The sequence below is a fragment of the Arvicola amphibius genome, chromosome 10 (genome assembly GCF_903992535.2).
Source record: "Arvicola amphibius chromosome 10, mArvAmp1.2, whole genome shotgun sequence".
Taxonomy (NCBI): Eukaryota; Metazoa; Chordata; class Mammalia; order Rodentia; family Cricetidae; genus Arvicola; species Arvicola amphibius.
Genome location: NC_052056.1, coordinates 99,282,336 through 99,298,084, shown reverse-complemented (window position 1 = coordinate 99,298,084; position 15,749 = coordinate 99,282,336). Strand labels below are relative to the sequence as shown.

Genomic DNA, 15,749 nt, shown 5'->3' with positions numbered 1-15,749 from the left:
AAAGGACAGGTCCCTCCCCACTGGGCCTTTCCTTTGTCCAGGTTGTTAGGGGCAGGGAGATGCTCACCAGTGCTCTGAATGGCTGTTCTTTACTAAGCCTCAGAGTCAGCATCCTTGGAAATACCCAGGATCAGTGACCTATCTGGTCACCTCAGGAACTTCATGTTGACACATACATTAATGATCCTAGTTTATGTCCCTTGCTTATAGACATAGAGTGCTAGGCATGGTCAGGGATCCAGATCTCCTCACTGCAGCTTGCTCCACCAGGAGCAGATCCATCTTACACCTAACCAGGGACACTTGCCTCATCTGTCTTTCTGTCATAGATTCAAGTGCATCTATGTTGTTGTGGAATGCCTGTTTTTGTCTTCAGCTTCAACCCAAAGTCCAGAGATAGCACCGTCCAGTTCCCACATGTCCCTCTGACCCCAAGTCCACTCATGACTGCATGGTGCCATTAACACTGTCAGCAAACATTGCTGACAGAAAGGCTCCCTTTCCTCCCTGTGCCAGTTGTACCTATGAAGTTTGTAACACATGCCTTCCCTGGACTTAGAAAATACAAACATCACCTTTGTCTTATCAAAGCCTACAAATATTTACAGTTTTGAAACTGTGTTTCGTTCTTGAGCTAGAAAATATACACTGCAACCTTTATAATAGGGGCAAGCTGATTACACTTCAAATGTAGGAAATTCTTAATGATTATTTACATTTGTATGTATATACATTTTTTTCTTAAGCCCCTTGAAAGCCAAGTAACTGTACTTCCTTTACTTTGAGTTAGAGATAAAGCACTCCCCCGTCTCACACACACATGTGCAATCTGTGTGTGTATGGTGTATGCACACGTGAGCAGGTGTGTATACCTATGTGCAGGTGTGTAGAGATGGAAGAGGATGTGGCCTGCCTTATTCACTTGAAACAGAGCCTCACTGAACCTGGAGCAGGCTAGCTCTCTGTTTTATTTTTATTATCATAATCAAAAGCTGAGTTATGAATCTTGGGAGATGGCACAGGGGGAAAGTGACTGCTATACAAGAATGAACACCCAAATTCAAAAACGCAATGCCTGCATGAAAGCTGTGTACAGTGTCATGCATCTGTAGTTCCAGCTCTAACAGAGATAGGCCAATCTGACAGCCAGTCTGTTCAAAAACTGAGCTCCAGGTTTAGTGAGAAATCCTGTCTCAGAAAATAAGGGTGAGTGGCTAGAGAGGTAGTTAGGTGGTTAAGAGTGCTGGATGCTCTTGCAGATTACCTGGGTTCAGTTCCCAGTGCCCACATGGCAGCTTACAATCAGGGATCCAACATCCTTTTCATGCACACATGTACACACAAAATACTTACATACATTTACACTTGTATATCATAAAATAAAAATAAATCTTCAAAAATTAAATTGTAGGCCAGGCACCTGAGAGGCAGAGGCACTCTTGAGTTCAAGGTCAGCCTGTTCTGCATAGTGAGTTGCAGGCAAGCTAGGACCATATAGTGAGACCCTGTCTCAAAAAATATATATAAGTAAATAAAATAAAGTAAAGAAGCCATTGAGGAAGACACCTGATATTTACCTCTGATCTCCACACACACATGCACAGGTAAATGTACCCACACACAACCTTACACACATGCACTGCAGACACCGCAAACCTAAGTTGCCCCTAAAAGACTCACCATGGCTGATAGTTGTGGTATTACGACTTCTGTGTTGCTGTGGTCTGAAGGTCCCCCACCCTCCGCAGACCCACATACTAAAATTCCACCCCAAAGTGGTAGTATTAAGAGACACGGCCTTTGGATAATAATGATCAGGTCACTAGCACAAAGACCTCCTGAATGGGATTGGAAGCCTTAAAAAGGGGGTTCCAGAGAGCTTTTACCCCTCTACCCCATGAGGAAACAGAAGGCCTCACGAACCAGAAAGCATCCCTGACCTCTGAATAGCTCAGCTGGTGCTTGGTCTAAGATTCCTACTCCCAGAAGTGAAAACTACATTTCTGCTCTCTGCAGGCCACCCAGCCTGTTGTATTTTACTGTAGCTCAAAGAGAGATGCAGAACCCTGAAAAATCACCATTAAGTTGATGCTTCCTCAGAATGCCCTTCCCTCCCAGGAAGACTCCTTCTAAGCAGCAGAATGTTTCTCAGTAGACTGGGCCCCAGGTTCCTGTGCTTATTAGCCAGAAAAACAACTGTATACTTCGAAAACAAATGAAACAGATGGGAAAGTTCTTCTGCCCGTGCCACCTGTCCTTTGCAGCTCTATATTCACATCAGTAAACCAAGCTTTTTGGTTGAACTCTTCTGTCAGTTGGCTCTTTTCTTTTGTCATTGACACATGAAAAGGGCGTATTTGCTAAAAAAGAATTTAAGCTAGGTGGTGGTGGTGCACACCTTTAATCCAGAACTCTGGGAGGCAGAGACAAGCGGATCTCTGTAAGTTAGAGGCTAGCCTGATCTACAAAGCAAGTTCCAGGACAGTCAGGACTACACAGAGAAACCCTGTTTCAAGTGGGGATGAAAAAATCACCACTACCACCAACAAAAGAATTTAAAGATACAGCCTTTTTATTTTTTTTTTTTAATCAGGATGAGCCACTATGCATTTTTAACCTCATTGATGAGTGTGCCTCATGTCATGGACCTCCCTCTGGAACCTGGCTAATGATATCTTATTTGTCTCCTGTTGGGGAATGATAGTGTAATGCACATCTATTCATATAAATAATGGAGAGTAACTGAAGTGTGGTGGTGCACTCCTAGGATCCCAGCACCAGCCTGAGCTACATGATGACTGTCTCAAGAATGATAGCTTCAGGCGTTCCTCTCTGTAGCCTGTGAGACAGAAGGGTGATCACTATTATAAGTGATGACCCCAAGAAATCTTTCATTCTTCTTCTCACAGGGGCATCTGCTGTGTGTCAGGCCAAGGGACATGGAAGGGAACATGGCAAACAATCCTGCCCTCCTAGGGCTGACATTCCAGTAAGGGAATAAAGGAGAGATAGTAACCAAGATAAATGAGTAATCTAATGTGTGTTTGCTAAAGAGAAAAACAAAGGTTTGTGAAAGATGGACAAGGGGCTTAGCCTTCAGGTACCAGAAGTGCTAAGGCCCCTAGGCAGAAACAAAGAGACCTTTGAGGCTGGAGTAGAGCAGGCCACAGGAATAAGTGAAGGAAGTAGTGTCAGAAGTCACAGGCTGACCCATGCAGGTCTCTAGGGTGTTTATAAGGACCTCTGCTTTTACTCTGAATCCAATGGTGGCCCTTGTGGGGATCTGAACAAATCACTGATCTCAGCTGACTTGGTTTAATCAACTGACTGGCTGCTGGTTTTGAGAGTAGACTGATGGGATAAATGTAGATGAAAGGACACCAGTCAGAAGACCTGCAGCCATCTAGCTGAGACTGTAATAGTAGTCAAGGGACAGCATTTGCTGACAGCGGGATACAGGACATGGGGGACATGTTCCTCCCACCTGTCACCACCGAAACTCTCTAAATACATGTAGTCTCATTATACCAACCTACAAGGGGCCTAACTTGAGTACTAGGATCTCTCTTGGACCATGGCCAGCCTGCAGGGGAGGCACAGGCTTTGGGGGCCAGCCGGTCTCTTGGCAGCTGTTTTTGGCAATCTACAGAGAGCCCTGGAGTGATTCTTACAAACACATACTGATGGCAAGGACCTAGACCCAGCCTGAGCCTTCCATGGACTGAGGTGTGCAGAAAATTGGAAATCACTGTAAAGATGGAAGGAGGGAACTGAGTGGAAAGAAAATGCATCAGCAGATTCCTGAAACAGATGTTGGAACTGCAGGGACCAACTCTGCCCTTTCATAGTGCTAATTAAGTGCAGCTTAAAATTTTTGTTCTCAGCTATCTAGACTGGTACCATCCAGTCCATGGAAGGCAGGTGCCTGAGTTACTGCTCAACTTCTAAGATGAAGGAAACAGCCATAAAAATACCAAAGTAGATGGGGAAGGGCAGCGTGAGACAGGGCCCCATTCTATAGCCCAAACTGGCCTTGAACTCGAGATCCTAGTGTTTTCAGGCTCTGGGGTGCTGGGGTGGAATGTGGGCTCCAACAGTCCTCTTCCATCTAATTATGACAGTGACTCCTCCATGGCCAAAGCAGTGTTATGTTCCCCTGAGTTTTTTCCCTAGGAGCCAAGCAGCCACACTCTCCCAAGTCTGTTTATGTCTGAAACCTGCCACTTAACTTGAAATGCTCAGTGTGACAGTTCAACAAGAGGCCACTTAGTGCTGATCCTAAATTTACTGACATGCCAAAGTACATTTTTGCTGATGTTTATGTTACCATTGAGTTTATTTTCTCTGATAATCATTTTATCTTCTGTCAGTTTTTCTTTAGTCAATTGGGTCATATCAGATTGGTTTTTGCAGAGCTGGGCCTGGAACTTGGGGCTTCATAGCTGCCTGGCAGTACTTCATCCACCTTCCCCACTCCATGCTAGATAGTTCTAGAGGCAAGGAACAGCGACCATGAGCAAGTCATTTTCCCTTATACTTTATTTTAATGTGTCAGTGTTTCACATAAACAGTCATTAATGTTAGCTTGCCCATCAAATTCAAGGCTCGTCTGTACTCAGACTGAATGTTTTTAATTTCACTTTATGCCCTGACATGATGGTTCTCTGGGAAGTATTGGCTGGACCTCAGAACACTAGACATTAGCACTTTATCACTTTATTACTTAGGAATGGCTACTCACTGCCGGCATAAAGATTGAATGTGAACGTCTATCTGATGGATGGAACCCAAATATCTGTTCCTTTTCTGCATTTTCTATTTAACTACTGTCTGAATAGAGTCAGTGAACCTGCTACATTTTCATTTCTGCTGTGGTTTTCTGACCTGTGCTTCAAAGATAGCTACAAAGGTATTGGTGAAGGACAGTTTCAGTAAAAAAGATTGATTAAAAACAATTTGTGAAAATTAAAGGGCAATGAAAAAGTATCAATCTGTAAATATTGCATCTTTTCGGAGTGTATCTTAGTACTACTTGTCAGAAGCATCAAATATATATGCATATATTTTATTTTTAAAAATATGTTTAAACATTTATTTATTTTGTGTGCAGAGGGATAGATATATACCTGCTGCAATGCATTGCAGGGGTCAGTGCGCAAACTCGGGTGGTCAGGCTTGGCCGGAGGTACCTTTACTGGCTGAGCCATCTTTCTGTACTATGCATATATTCTGTGTGTCTGTGTCTGTGTGTGTGCACACACACATGCAGTTGTCTGTAGAGGCCAGAAGAAGGAGTTGGATCCCCTGGAACTAGAGTTACAGGTGGTATTGAGCCCCCATATGGGTGTGGAAAACTAAACCAAACTGGTTCTCTGCAGTCTCAGCAAACACTCTTAATCACTGAGTCATTTTCTAATTCCTTATACATAAATTTTGACCCAGAAATTCCATAATTCATCTAGCTGGAATTTCTTACTAGGAAATATAATCAGATACATACCAGTATATATGATCAAGAGGATTCCTGAATGATTTTTCTACTCTTCATTTACTGGCAATGATCCTGGGTTGTTTGATTGTTTATTTTTGAGACAAGGCCTCTTACATCCTAGACTAGCCTCAAACTCCTTGTACCAAGGATAAGCCTGAACTTCTAATCATTCTGCCTGTACATCCATTCTCAACAGCCTGCTATCCTTCTTCCCAAAACCTACCCCTAAACCTAATGGGTTGACACAGTGGGCACCAGCAAGGGCCAGCCCCTGTGGTGCTTGACAGAAGAATGTATTACACAACTCAGCCTGCAAAGATAGACACACACACACACACAGAGAGAGAGAGAGAGAGAGAGAGAGAGAGAGAGAGAGAGAGAGAGAGAGAGAGAGAGAGAGAGAGAGAGAGAGAGAGCACACTTGGATATATTCATTCAGGTTTTGTGCTCCTTATGATAATGTGGCTATTTATTTTGAGCAAAAATTGTATGAAGCACCTTCCCTATGTACAATTTATTCCAGTATTTACTATTACATGCTATTTCCTTCCTTTAAAATACCATGGAGATTATTTCACTGGCTTGAATCAGAAAACATGGAATGAGCACATGGGGCTGGAGTGGTAGGGGTGTTTGTTTACTCTTGCTTGTCAGGGCTAAGCGCATTACAGGAAAGCCTTCTTTCCCCTCGGTGTTTGTCTTTATAACATTTGGCGAAATGTTTAGAAGATTCCAGGGTTTCTGGGCTGACACCTGGGAGAACAGGCGAGGAGGGACTTGGCTGTGAGTGGCCGCAGGTGGTGGTTTTAGGAAGCCTCTAAATGCTGGAGTTTGAGCTCTCACCCAGTTTTGCATGCACCGCATTAGGAGAACTGAGGAAACCTGGGCAGATGTTGGAAGCCCTCTTTTCCCCTTCTTTGCCTTTCAGAAAACTGTTTTCTAGGCAGTTGAGGATCTATGGTGATGTCCTCTTTCTCTCCATATCCTAAACCCAGAAGGTTGTTATGTCTGTTTTAGGGGGTTTGTAGTTGTTTTTGAAGGTCTCATGTGTTCCAGGCTGACATCCATTTTGTTATGTACCCTTGTCTTTCTATGTCCAACCTCCCCAGTGAAGGGATCACAGGCATGTGCTACCTCACCCAACAAAGCCCAGTTTGGTCTCTGGGTCCATCTATTTTCTGAAAATTTTGCTTGGAATTTCCCACTGACCCACTAATTTAAGTTTGCCAAAATCTCACCCACGCATTACCCCACTGCTTCCCGGCTTGCTCTGTGTTCTTTTAGGGTTTGCCCCCTCTCCTTTGTTTGGCTCTCTGCGACTGCCCTGCCTTCTGTTCCTTCTTCTTGCAAGACCCTACTCTACATAAATCTGGAGGTGCAGCTAGGCCTCATGTCTCTTTTCCAGAACCTTTGTTTGTTCCCATTTCTTACCAAAGAAGTTCCAGATTTCTTAGCTGGCCCATCATCTGTCTTTAAACCACGCCTCCCACCATCAGTGACATTACTGGCTATCCCTTCATTGTTCTGACCTTCCTTTGTAGCATTATCTCTAGACTCCATCTGATGGCCCTGCTCTGTCCTGCTCTGAGAATCTTTGAACACACCCTGGGAGCAGGAGTCACATTCTAGCCTCTTGGATCTTTTCCCATTGCCTGGCACTGTTCTTTGCCTCAGGCTGCTGGTAGAACTCAGTGGGTGGCTTTCCTAGCAGAATAATGTGCTTGTGTGTCCCAGAGAGAGGCAGCAGACAGAACCGCCAAGGGTAGGGGTGCCATCCACCTTCTCATCGTCAAAAATAGGGTGCACTGGCTGCCTTTACTTTTCTTTCTCATCTCTCTGGCCTTTAAAATGTGAACAACCCTGGTTCTGGTTCCAGAGAGAAACTGAGAGGCACTGTCTCTGCCTGCCGGATTCATCAACTTACAGAAACGCATCCTGTTTACATTTCTGGCAGCCTCTCGTTGATTTGGATGGTGGCCAACAGCTAGCCACTCAACCCTTGTGGGTTTTTAACCAACAGTATTCCAAGTGCACATGCGCTGTGAAAGCATATTCAAACCCAACATGTCCTCTGTGCACCACCACAGCCAAATCTCCTTGCTGGCCTCTAGTGTCTAGCAAGGCTTTAGTGTGTTTTGTGGAAAGACTTCAGTCAGGAGTCACTGCTCTAAAAAGACTGGGTGACCAGGGACTAACCTACAAAACCCATTGGAAATGAGGCCAGAGTTTTCAACTTTGGGTCCTCATCTGAAAAAAGAGTCAAACTAAAACACCCAAAATCCATCTCTCCATTAGACAGGGGCTCTGTTCTCAACTGGACATTTAAATGGCTAGATTTATAAGCTGTCTTAAAGATGCCCTTTGAACAGTTTAAAGTGCTCCGTTGTTCTGAGATGAAGTCATCAAACTGCTTACGACCTTATTTATGTTTTCACAACTGACCGAAATGTGCAGTTGTTAACAGATTAAATGTGCAGTAACAGTTCCTGGGAACGGGGCTTTCCTCCCGGCTATTAGAGAATCCAGTCTGTAGACTTCTGCCTGCCTGCTTTCTGTCTGTCTGTCTTCTTTAGGTGTATTCCAGTTTTTAGGTTTTCTTTGCTTTCTTATTTAGGAAATTGATCTTTTACTTTAAAAGAGGGTAGGAGACAATGTCATAGTGTTAGACTGTGCAGCACCCACACACATCTGTGTAGCCCAGGTAGGCCTTAACTCGATCATCCTGCCTCTGTCTTCCCAATTCTGGAATTAGAAACTTGTACCACCACACCCAAGCTAGTGTCTTACTTTTAGGTTTGTTTTTGGTTTTTGGTTTTTTGGGGTTTTTTGTTTTTTTTTTTTTTTTTTTTTTTTTTTTTTTGGTTTTTTGAGACAGGGTTTCTCTGTATAACAGTCCTAGTTGTCTTGGAACTCACTTTGTAGACCAGGCTGGCCTCAAAGTCACAGAGATCTACCTGCCTCTGCCTCCCAAGTGCTGAGATTAAAGGCATGCGCCACCACCACCTGGTATAGTCTCTTACTTTTAAAACACTGGTAACTCTCAGTTCTTTTTTTTTTTCCCTAAATTTTCTTTTAATTGTGTGTGTATACTCTCACTTGCTCAAATATTTGTAACATAGCACACATGTGGAGGTCACAAGACAACTTGCAGGAGTCACCTTGAGGATCCCAGGGTTTGAACTCAGGTCATCAGGCTTGGTGGCAAATACTCTTACCAGCTGGGCCATCTCACAGACCCTGCAAGCACATTGTAAGCCCAGCCAGTGTCCCTATCAGCACTGCAGAAGGCCTGATTCCTGGTGCTGGGAACAGTCTTAATAAATAATCTATAGAGATTTGTGTCTGTGTGGGCACAGTCTTTGTTTCTGCTATAGAAAAATGATTGTTCTTGAGAATTATCCATCTCTTTTGTGTTTGTACATTTGTTTTCTTGAGACAGGATTTAACCCCTAAGATGCCTAGACTGTCCTTGAACTTGATCTTCTTGCCTCAGCCTCCCAAGTGCTAACAGTGTCTACCATTACAACCTGGCTTGGGTTTTAGATTTCATTGAGTAAATCAAACCCTCAATAAAGCTAAATTATTATATGAAAATAACACCTGAAAAATACCTTGTAGTAGACACTTGGGAGGTAGAGGCAAGAGGATCTCTGAGGGTTCAAATCCATCCTGGGCTTTGTCACAAGACCCTGTCTCCAAAAGCAAAACAAGGCCTGATACCACAGAGTAGCACAACAGGGCTGCCCATGTCATCTGTTGAGTGGATTGGCTTCCTGATCCAGGCCATGTGGAGGCTGAAATCCTATCCCGACTGTCTTTGCCAGGCTCAGACTGCCACTGCCTAGCAGGACAGGGGACCTCCTTCTGGTTTCAACAAATGGGACTCTGCATACTCAGGTTAAGTTTTGTGGTACATAATGTACAGAGTAAGAATGACCTCTCATTCACAACCTTTAGGCTTTTGTCTTTCGGGGAAGTCAGAGATGAGATAGTGTGGTATGAGAAAGCAGAAGGTGGGAAGGCCTCAAAGGCAGCAGCCAGCTGAGAGCAGAGCAGTGAGGTAGGAGAGTAGGGGACTTGCTCAGACACTGGCCCCAAGTGAGTCCCGGTGGTCACACTCAGTATCTGCTGAAGACCCAGCTCCTGTTAGGGCCTTCAGAACCTCAGGAGCCTTGCCTTTTCCTGCACTGTCCTCTGTCTTTTCTAGTTCCTGTCCCCTTCATCATCATTGAAACATAAACTGTTCTGGTTGCTGGTGAACTTTCTGAAGCCTTTTTATTTGAAATAATGATAGGTTTGCAGGAGGCTACCAAGCTAGTCTGAGCAGTGTCAGCCAGCGTTCTCCACTGTTGTGACACACATAATTATAGTACAATAGCAGAGCCAGGAAATGGACATGGGTATAGTGTGCATAACCATCACAGTCGGGATCCCAGAGATCCTGTGCTATCCCTTGTCATCATCATCCCTTCCTCCCATCACCAACCTCCACAACCGTCGCGCACTGCCCACCTTTACATTATGATTTCAAGAACATCATATAGGGGATTGAAGAGGGGGAAGAAATAACACACAAACTGTTGTGTAATTTGATCTTTTCAGACTGCACTCTTTATTTGGAGTATTGCACATGAAATCCTTACAGGTTGCTATGACCATTGGTTGCAGAGCTAAACCCATTGCGTTTTTACTTGCAGTACCAAAGATGGAACACGGGGCCTTCTGCATGCTAAGAAAACACTCAACCCCTGAACCACACCCCATCACTGCCCATTCCTTTTTATTGCTGAGTACTATTACATGATGTGAACATTTCACCCTCCATACCATATTAACATTCTTGTGAAGTTTTTGTGAATAAGTTTTGATTTCTCTGGGATGAATGCTTAAGAGGAAGGTCCCTGAGCTGTATAATGTGTTTCGTTTCCAAAATGCTTCTGAATCTTCCAGTACTCTCACCCTCACACCGTACTGGATTGTCCCTGAGTAAATGGGTGTGTCTTCAGTCAAGGCCTTGCTCTACTTTTTCAATCTGTGACCATTGTAGGCATGTGGGCTTCTCCTTCACCTGTTGACTCACTGGCTATGCCTGCTCTTTGCTGAAATCCCTGATGTCCTTCACTCATTTTCTTTTTTTTTTTTTTTTTTTTTTTTTTTTTTTTGGGTTTTTCGAGACAGGGTTTCTCTGTAGCTTTGAAGCCTATCCTGGAACTAGCTCTTGTAGACCAGGCTGGTCTCGAACTCACAGAGATCCGCCTGCCTCTGCCTCCCGAGTGCTGGGATTAAAGGCGTGCGCCACCACCGCCCGGCCTTCACTCATTTTCTAACCTGATTAGAAACTATTGAATTTGGATGTTCTTACATCTCTCTCTCCCTCAATGTGTGTGTGATGCACATGTGCGGCAGTTAAAAGACAGGGAGTTGATTCTTTCCATTGTGTGGGTCTATAGGATTGAACGCAGGTTGTCAGGTTTGGCAGTAAGCTTCTTTGCCTGCTGAGCTATCTCAGCACCCCAGGTTTGAGTTCTTTATAAATTAATACTAAGCACAACTCCATTGTCAGCTGTGTGTTTTTTTAAATGTTTCCTCCCATTGTTAGTGAATGATGTGAGTGAGATCACCCCAACTCCAAGGGGACAGCACCTCTGCCAGACGTTCTTATCAGTTAGACCTCCAGAGAAGACTGAGGTATCACTACATTGCCTCAGTGGATTGAGGCAAGAGTGGAAGGCTGCACTTGAACTGTGTAGTAGGTACAGCTGATGAGGGCCTGCCTTGTGGTTAGAGTGATGTATCTTAGGATAAGGGACAACTAAAACCATGGAGCCATGCACTTTACATGAGCAACATACATTATATCACAATAAGTCTGTTATTTTTTTAAGGGTAAGTATGTGGGATGGGGTAGTGCATACCTATCATCTCAACACTCGGGCTGTGGAGGTAGGAAGATCAAGAGTTCAAGGCCAGCCTTGGCTACACAGTTCAAAGCCAGCCTGTACTGTATGATTCCTTGTCTCATAGATAGGTAGGTAGGTAGGTAGGTAGGTAGGTAGGTAGGTAGATAGATAGATAGATAGATAGATAGATAGATAGATAGATAGATAGATAGATAAAATGAGTAGCTTTGGAGAGTTGACTTGGTGAGAAAGAGCTCTTGTAGTGCATGTGTGGAGATCTGAGTTGAATCCACTGCAGTACATAAAAATTAGGCACGGTCATGTGGACCTATAACTGCAGCCCTGTTAGGATGGAGACAGCGGGATTCGGGGCTTACTGCCTGCCAGCCTTCCAGGTTTATTGTGATAAAGGAATAAGGTAGAGAGCAACAGAGCAAGATACTAGATATCCCCCTCTGGCCTCCACACGAAAGCACAGGCAGGTGCACCCATATGCACATACACCACACACATAAATCAGTAAAAAAGGATAAAATACCATGTGAGAAGTAGTGGAGCTGGTGATATGTAGACTGGCAGGCAGCAGGGCAAACAGACTGCCCTGAACTGGGGGGTCTTTCCTACCATTGTCTTCTTGATGTCTGCACTACTCTACACAGTACTAACTATTCAGAGAGAGCTGAGTGATCTGAGAGGGTGACCAGGAGCCTCCACTTAGATGGAGTTTTTCTGAGCCAGGCGTCCCCTAGCACTGTTTTATTTAGGCTCCTCCATCCCCTTGACCCTGTCTATAAGGGGAGAAAAGGGCAGAGAAGCACTCACTGTGAGGAAACAAGCAAAAGAACAGAAAGCAGTTTTTGCCAGCAGCACAGTGTAGCAGTACATCTGGGGCCTTGGCTCCTGCCAGGGGTAGGCTCAGCTAATGTCAGCTCCATCTTTTCCTGTCTCAGGGTCGCTCACTGCCCTGTATGCATGACTTCCTGTCTGTTCTGAGTTGAAACAAGCAGATGTATCTTGGTAGGAGTTGACAGTCCTAGGACAGTGTGGCTAAATGTGTGCTCCCCCATGCAGCAGCCCTCTCCCAGTGCTTTCATAGGAGGGGAAGGAGACACTGCACATGAACCTCCACCTGGAGATATAGGCTGTTGTTCTAGTTTCTTTTCTACTACTGGGTAAAACACACTCACCAAAAGCAATCCGGGGAAGAAAGGGTTTATTTCATCCTGTACAAGGTCACAGTTCATCATTGAGCAAGTCAGGGCAGGAACTGGAAGCAGAAACTATGAAGGAACATGGCTTGCTGGTTCCCTCTCTGGCTCATTCAGCTAGCTTTCTAATACAGCCCAGGACCACTTGCCCAGGGTGGTGCTGCCCGCAGAGGGCTGGGCCCTCCTCATTGATTAATAGTCAAGACAATCCTCCACAGACAACTTTGATCTAGGCAGTTCCCCAGTTGAGGCTTTTCTCCCAGATGACTAGCTGTGGTCCTGGGACTCGAGACATTCATGCTCAGACAAATGAGGAGACATGCAGTGACTGCAAACTTGATGGCTTGTGAGTTTCCTGCCTGTGACAGCCAGTGCTAAAGTTCTCCACTGTGGGCTCAGAGCACACAATTAAACTTCCTTTCCCTTCTCACCTCCTTCCAGGGCTCGAGGGTGCTTGTGGACGCACGTGACAAGCTCGGCATTCCCTGGCAGCACTCTGAGAACGAGAAGCACGGGATGTTTCTGATGGCCTTTGAGAACAAGGCAGGACTGCCTGTGGAGCCTGCCACCTTCCAGCTCTACGTGCCAGCCCTGAGTGCACTCTGGAGGGACTCCGGGATCAGGGAAGCCTTCAGCCGCAGGAGCGAGTTCCAGCTGGTGAGGGAGCCTTCAGCCTCTATGTGACAATCCTGTCCCCTAGAATTTCCTTTCAAACCCAGCTCTGTTGTTCCCACAATCACTCAGGATGCTGGGGCAGGAGGATCTTGAGCTCAAGGACAGCCTAGGTTTTGTAGAGAGACCATCAAACAAGAGGGAAAAAAATGTATTAGCAGGAGTGAGCTTTATCATACTACAAACCCTAATATTAAACAAAACAACATAGCAGAGCCCTGGCCATCTCAATGGTTCTAGGGAGAGCACACTACTCTTGGCACAAAGAGCAAAGGGTTCTTACCATAGTCCAGACTAGCATTCGAGCTACCTTGCCCTCATAGGAAAGCGGTACCCTTGAAACAGCTTTCCCTCCGAAGAGGTGCAGCAGCCACAAGTCACAGGTGTTCTGTGATGCCCTTTGCAGTTGTCTGACCTCTGCAAGTCAGTCTCTGCAGGTTTTTTCTCTCCACTGGAGGGTCTATAAGTCTCAGAAAGACTAATCACTGTAGCTATTTCAGCTACTAAGGACAAAACCTACAGCCGAAAAATGAGGGATATTTTGCTTGTTTGCTTTGGGTTTTTTTTTCCCAGCAATCCTACAAAACTGTCAGTTTTCAAAGAAAAGTGTTAGATCTGTCCAGTAACCAGGAGATGCACAGCTGACTGCTATGGTCACGGTATATCAGGACCTCAACACACTTCTTGTGTCTTTGCCCCAGGTATAGAGGATCCTGTTCCACCTCCTTCATCCCTAGCCTTCTTTTGTGGTGATGTTGCTGTAATAGTTCATTTTTAAGCAATATGATCTTGAACTTTCAACAGTTTTTAAGCTTGTATCAGTGGTTTCATAGGACATAATTTCTTTTGTAACTTGCTTTTTTTCCCCCAATTCAGATTATTCTCCATGTTTTCTTTTCACTGCTGACTACTGTACCATTGTGCAAACAAAAAGACTATTGCTTTTCATTGGTGTCTTTCTTTGTAGTTTCTATGTTTTGTCTCACAGAGATGGCTGTGACTGTCTTTATCTTTCTCCAGGTGTGTACACGCTCAGGGGTGGCTCTAGGTTGTCTACCTCAGAATGTAATCACGGGGTCATGAGGTATATTTATCTACAGATAAACACGGTGACGTCAGCCTCTTTGCAGAATAGCAGTTGTACTGGTTGTGCTGCTTCTGGTGCTAGAGAGGGATCCTGTTGTCCACACACAAGCTATTGTTTACTATTCACAGGTCAGGGTTTAGCTGCTCTCCTTAGGGTATATTTGAAGTTGTCTTAAGTTCATCTATGGGTTGCATGTATTTTCTCTTCTACAGAGTATCTTCTTCTGTCTTTTGCCATTTCTTTGCTGTTGAGCTGTGCTTTCTCGTTCATCTGGCAGGTTCTGCTCACAGTCCACTAACACACTCCTTTCAGTTTAGTCCCTGTGGTGACATCTTCCACAGCCAAGACCAGCTCTGGATGCCCATTGTGTGGAGCTATCTGTCCACTTGGTCTCTTCCATCTTCCCTGACTGTTATGACCTAGACACCTGAAGACCACTAGCCAATTACTTTATAGAATGTTCCTGTGTGTCCAGTGTCTGGTCATCACTGGAATGAGGTCTTGGAGGGTGGGCACAGTAGCACAGTCCTGTCATCCCAGCACTTTGAAGAGTCAGGCGGGAGGATTGTGAGTTGAAGGGCAGCCTGGGTTTTTAAAAAGAGAATAAGGCGGATGACAGGAGAGGTGGCTCGGCAGTTAAGAATCTTTGCTGAGTAATTGTGAGACTGGAGTTCAGATCCCAACATCCTGCAAATACCTGTACCTATCTCTGAGGGATCTGCTGCCCTCTTTCTGGCCTCTGTCCAGCATAGGCACACATATCAAAACACATGTGTGCATGTATTCACTGATAAATTCACACTCATGTAAGTAAATAAAGTGAATCTTTTTAAAAGAAGAACACTTTTTTTTGGGGGGGGGGGGCAGGAAAGCCACAGATGTGGCATTGTCCCCAGACACCATGTCAGGAGGCATGTTCAGTTGCTTAGTTACAGCCCTGTCTGATGGCCTTTCTCTTCTGGAAAGTTACTATTTCTCTGTATTCCTTCTTCATACTTACTCTGGGAGACACTATGAGACTGTGTGTATCCTCTTTTTCTTCAGTTTATGTGTGCATGCGCATGCATGCGTGCATATGGAGGCCAGAACTTGACATCTTCCTCAGTTGTTCTCTATCTTATATATTGAGGCAGGGCCTCTCACTTGAACCCGGGGCTCACTGGTTTGACTAATCTAGCTAGCCATCTTGTTCCTAGGATCCCCTGTCTCTGCCTTTTAGGGAATTGCCATTGGGTCCCCACATCCTTGCAGCATTTACATGTGTTCTAGAAATCAGAACTCCAGTCCTCACATTTGTATGGCAAGTACTTCTTCCAGTAAGCCATCTCCTAGCCCTGCCTTCACCTTTACACGCTAATTTTTAAAGTCTATCTAGAGAGCATGGTGATACT

At 44.8% G+C, this 15,749-nt stretch overlaps 1 protein-coding gene across 1 annotated transcript in view; it reads left to right on the top strand.

Moving 5' to 3' along the window:
• Positions 1 to 15,749, top strand: part of Gna12 (G protein subunit alpha 12) — an 83,325-nt gene that overhangs the window by 34,582 nt on the left and 32,994 nt on the right. The window contains exon 2 of the mRNA XM_038346443.2: positions 13,041 to 13,256. Within this exon, the coding sequence (XP_038202371.1) occupies positions 13,041 to 13,256 (216 nt within the window). The remainder of the gene's footprint in view (positions 1 to 13,040; positions 13,257 to 15,749) is intronic.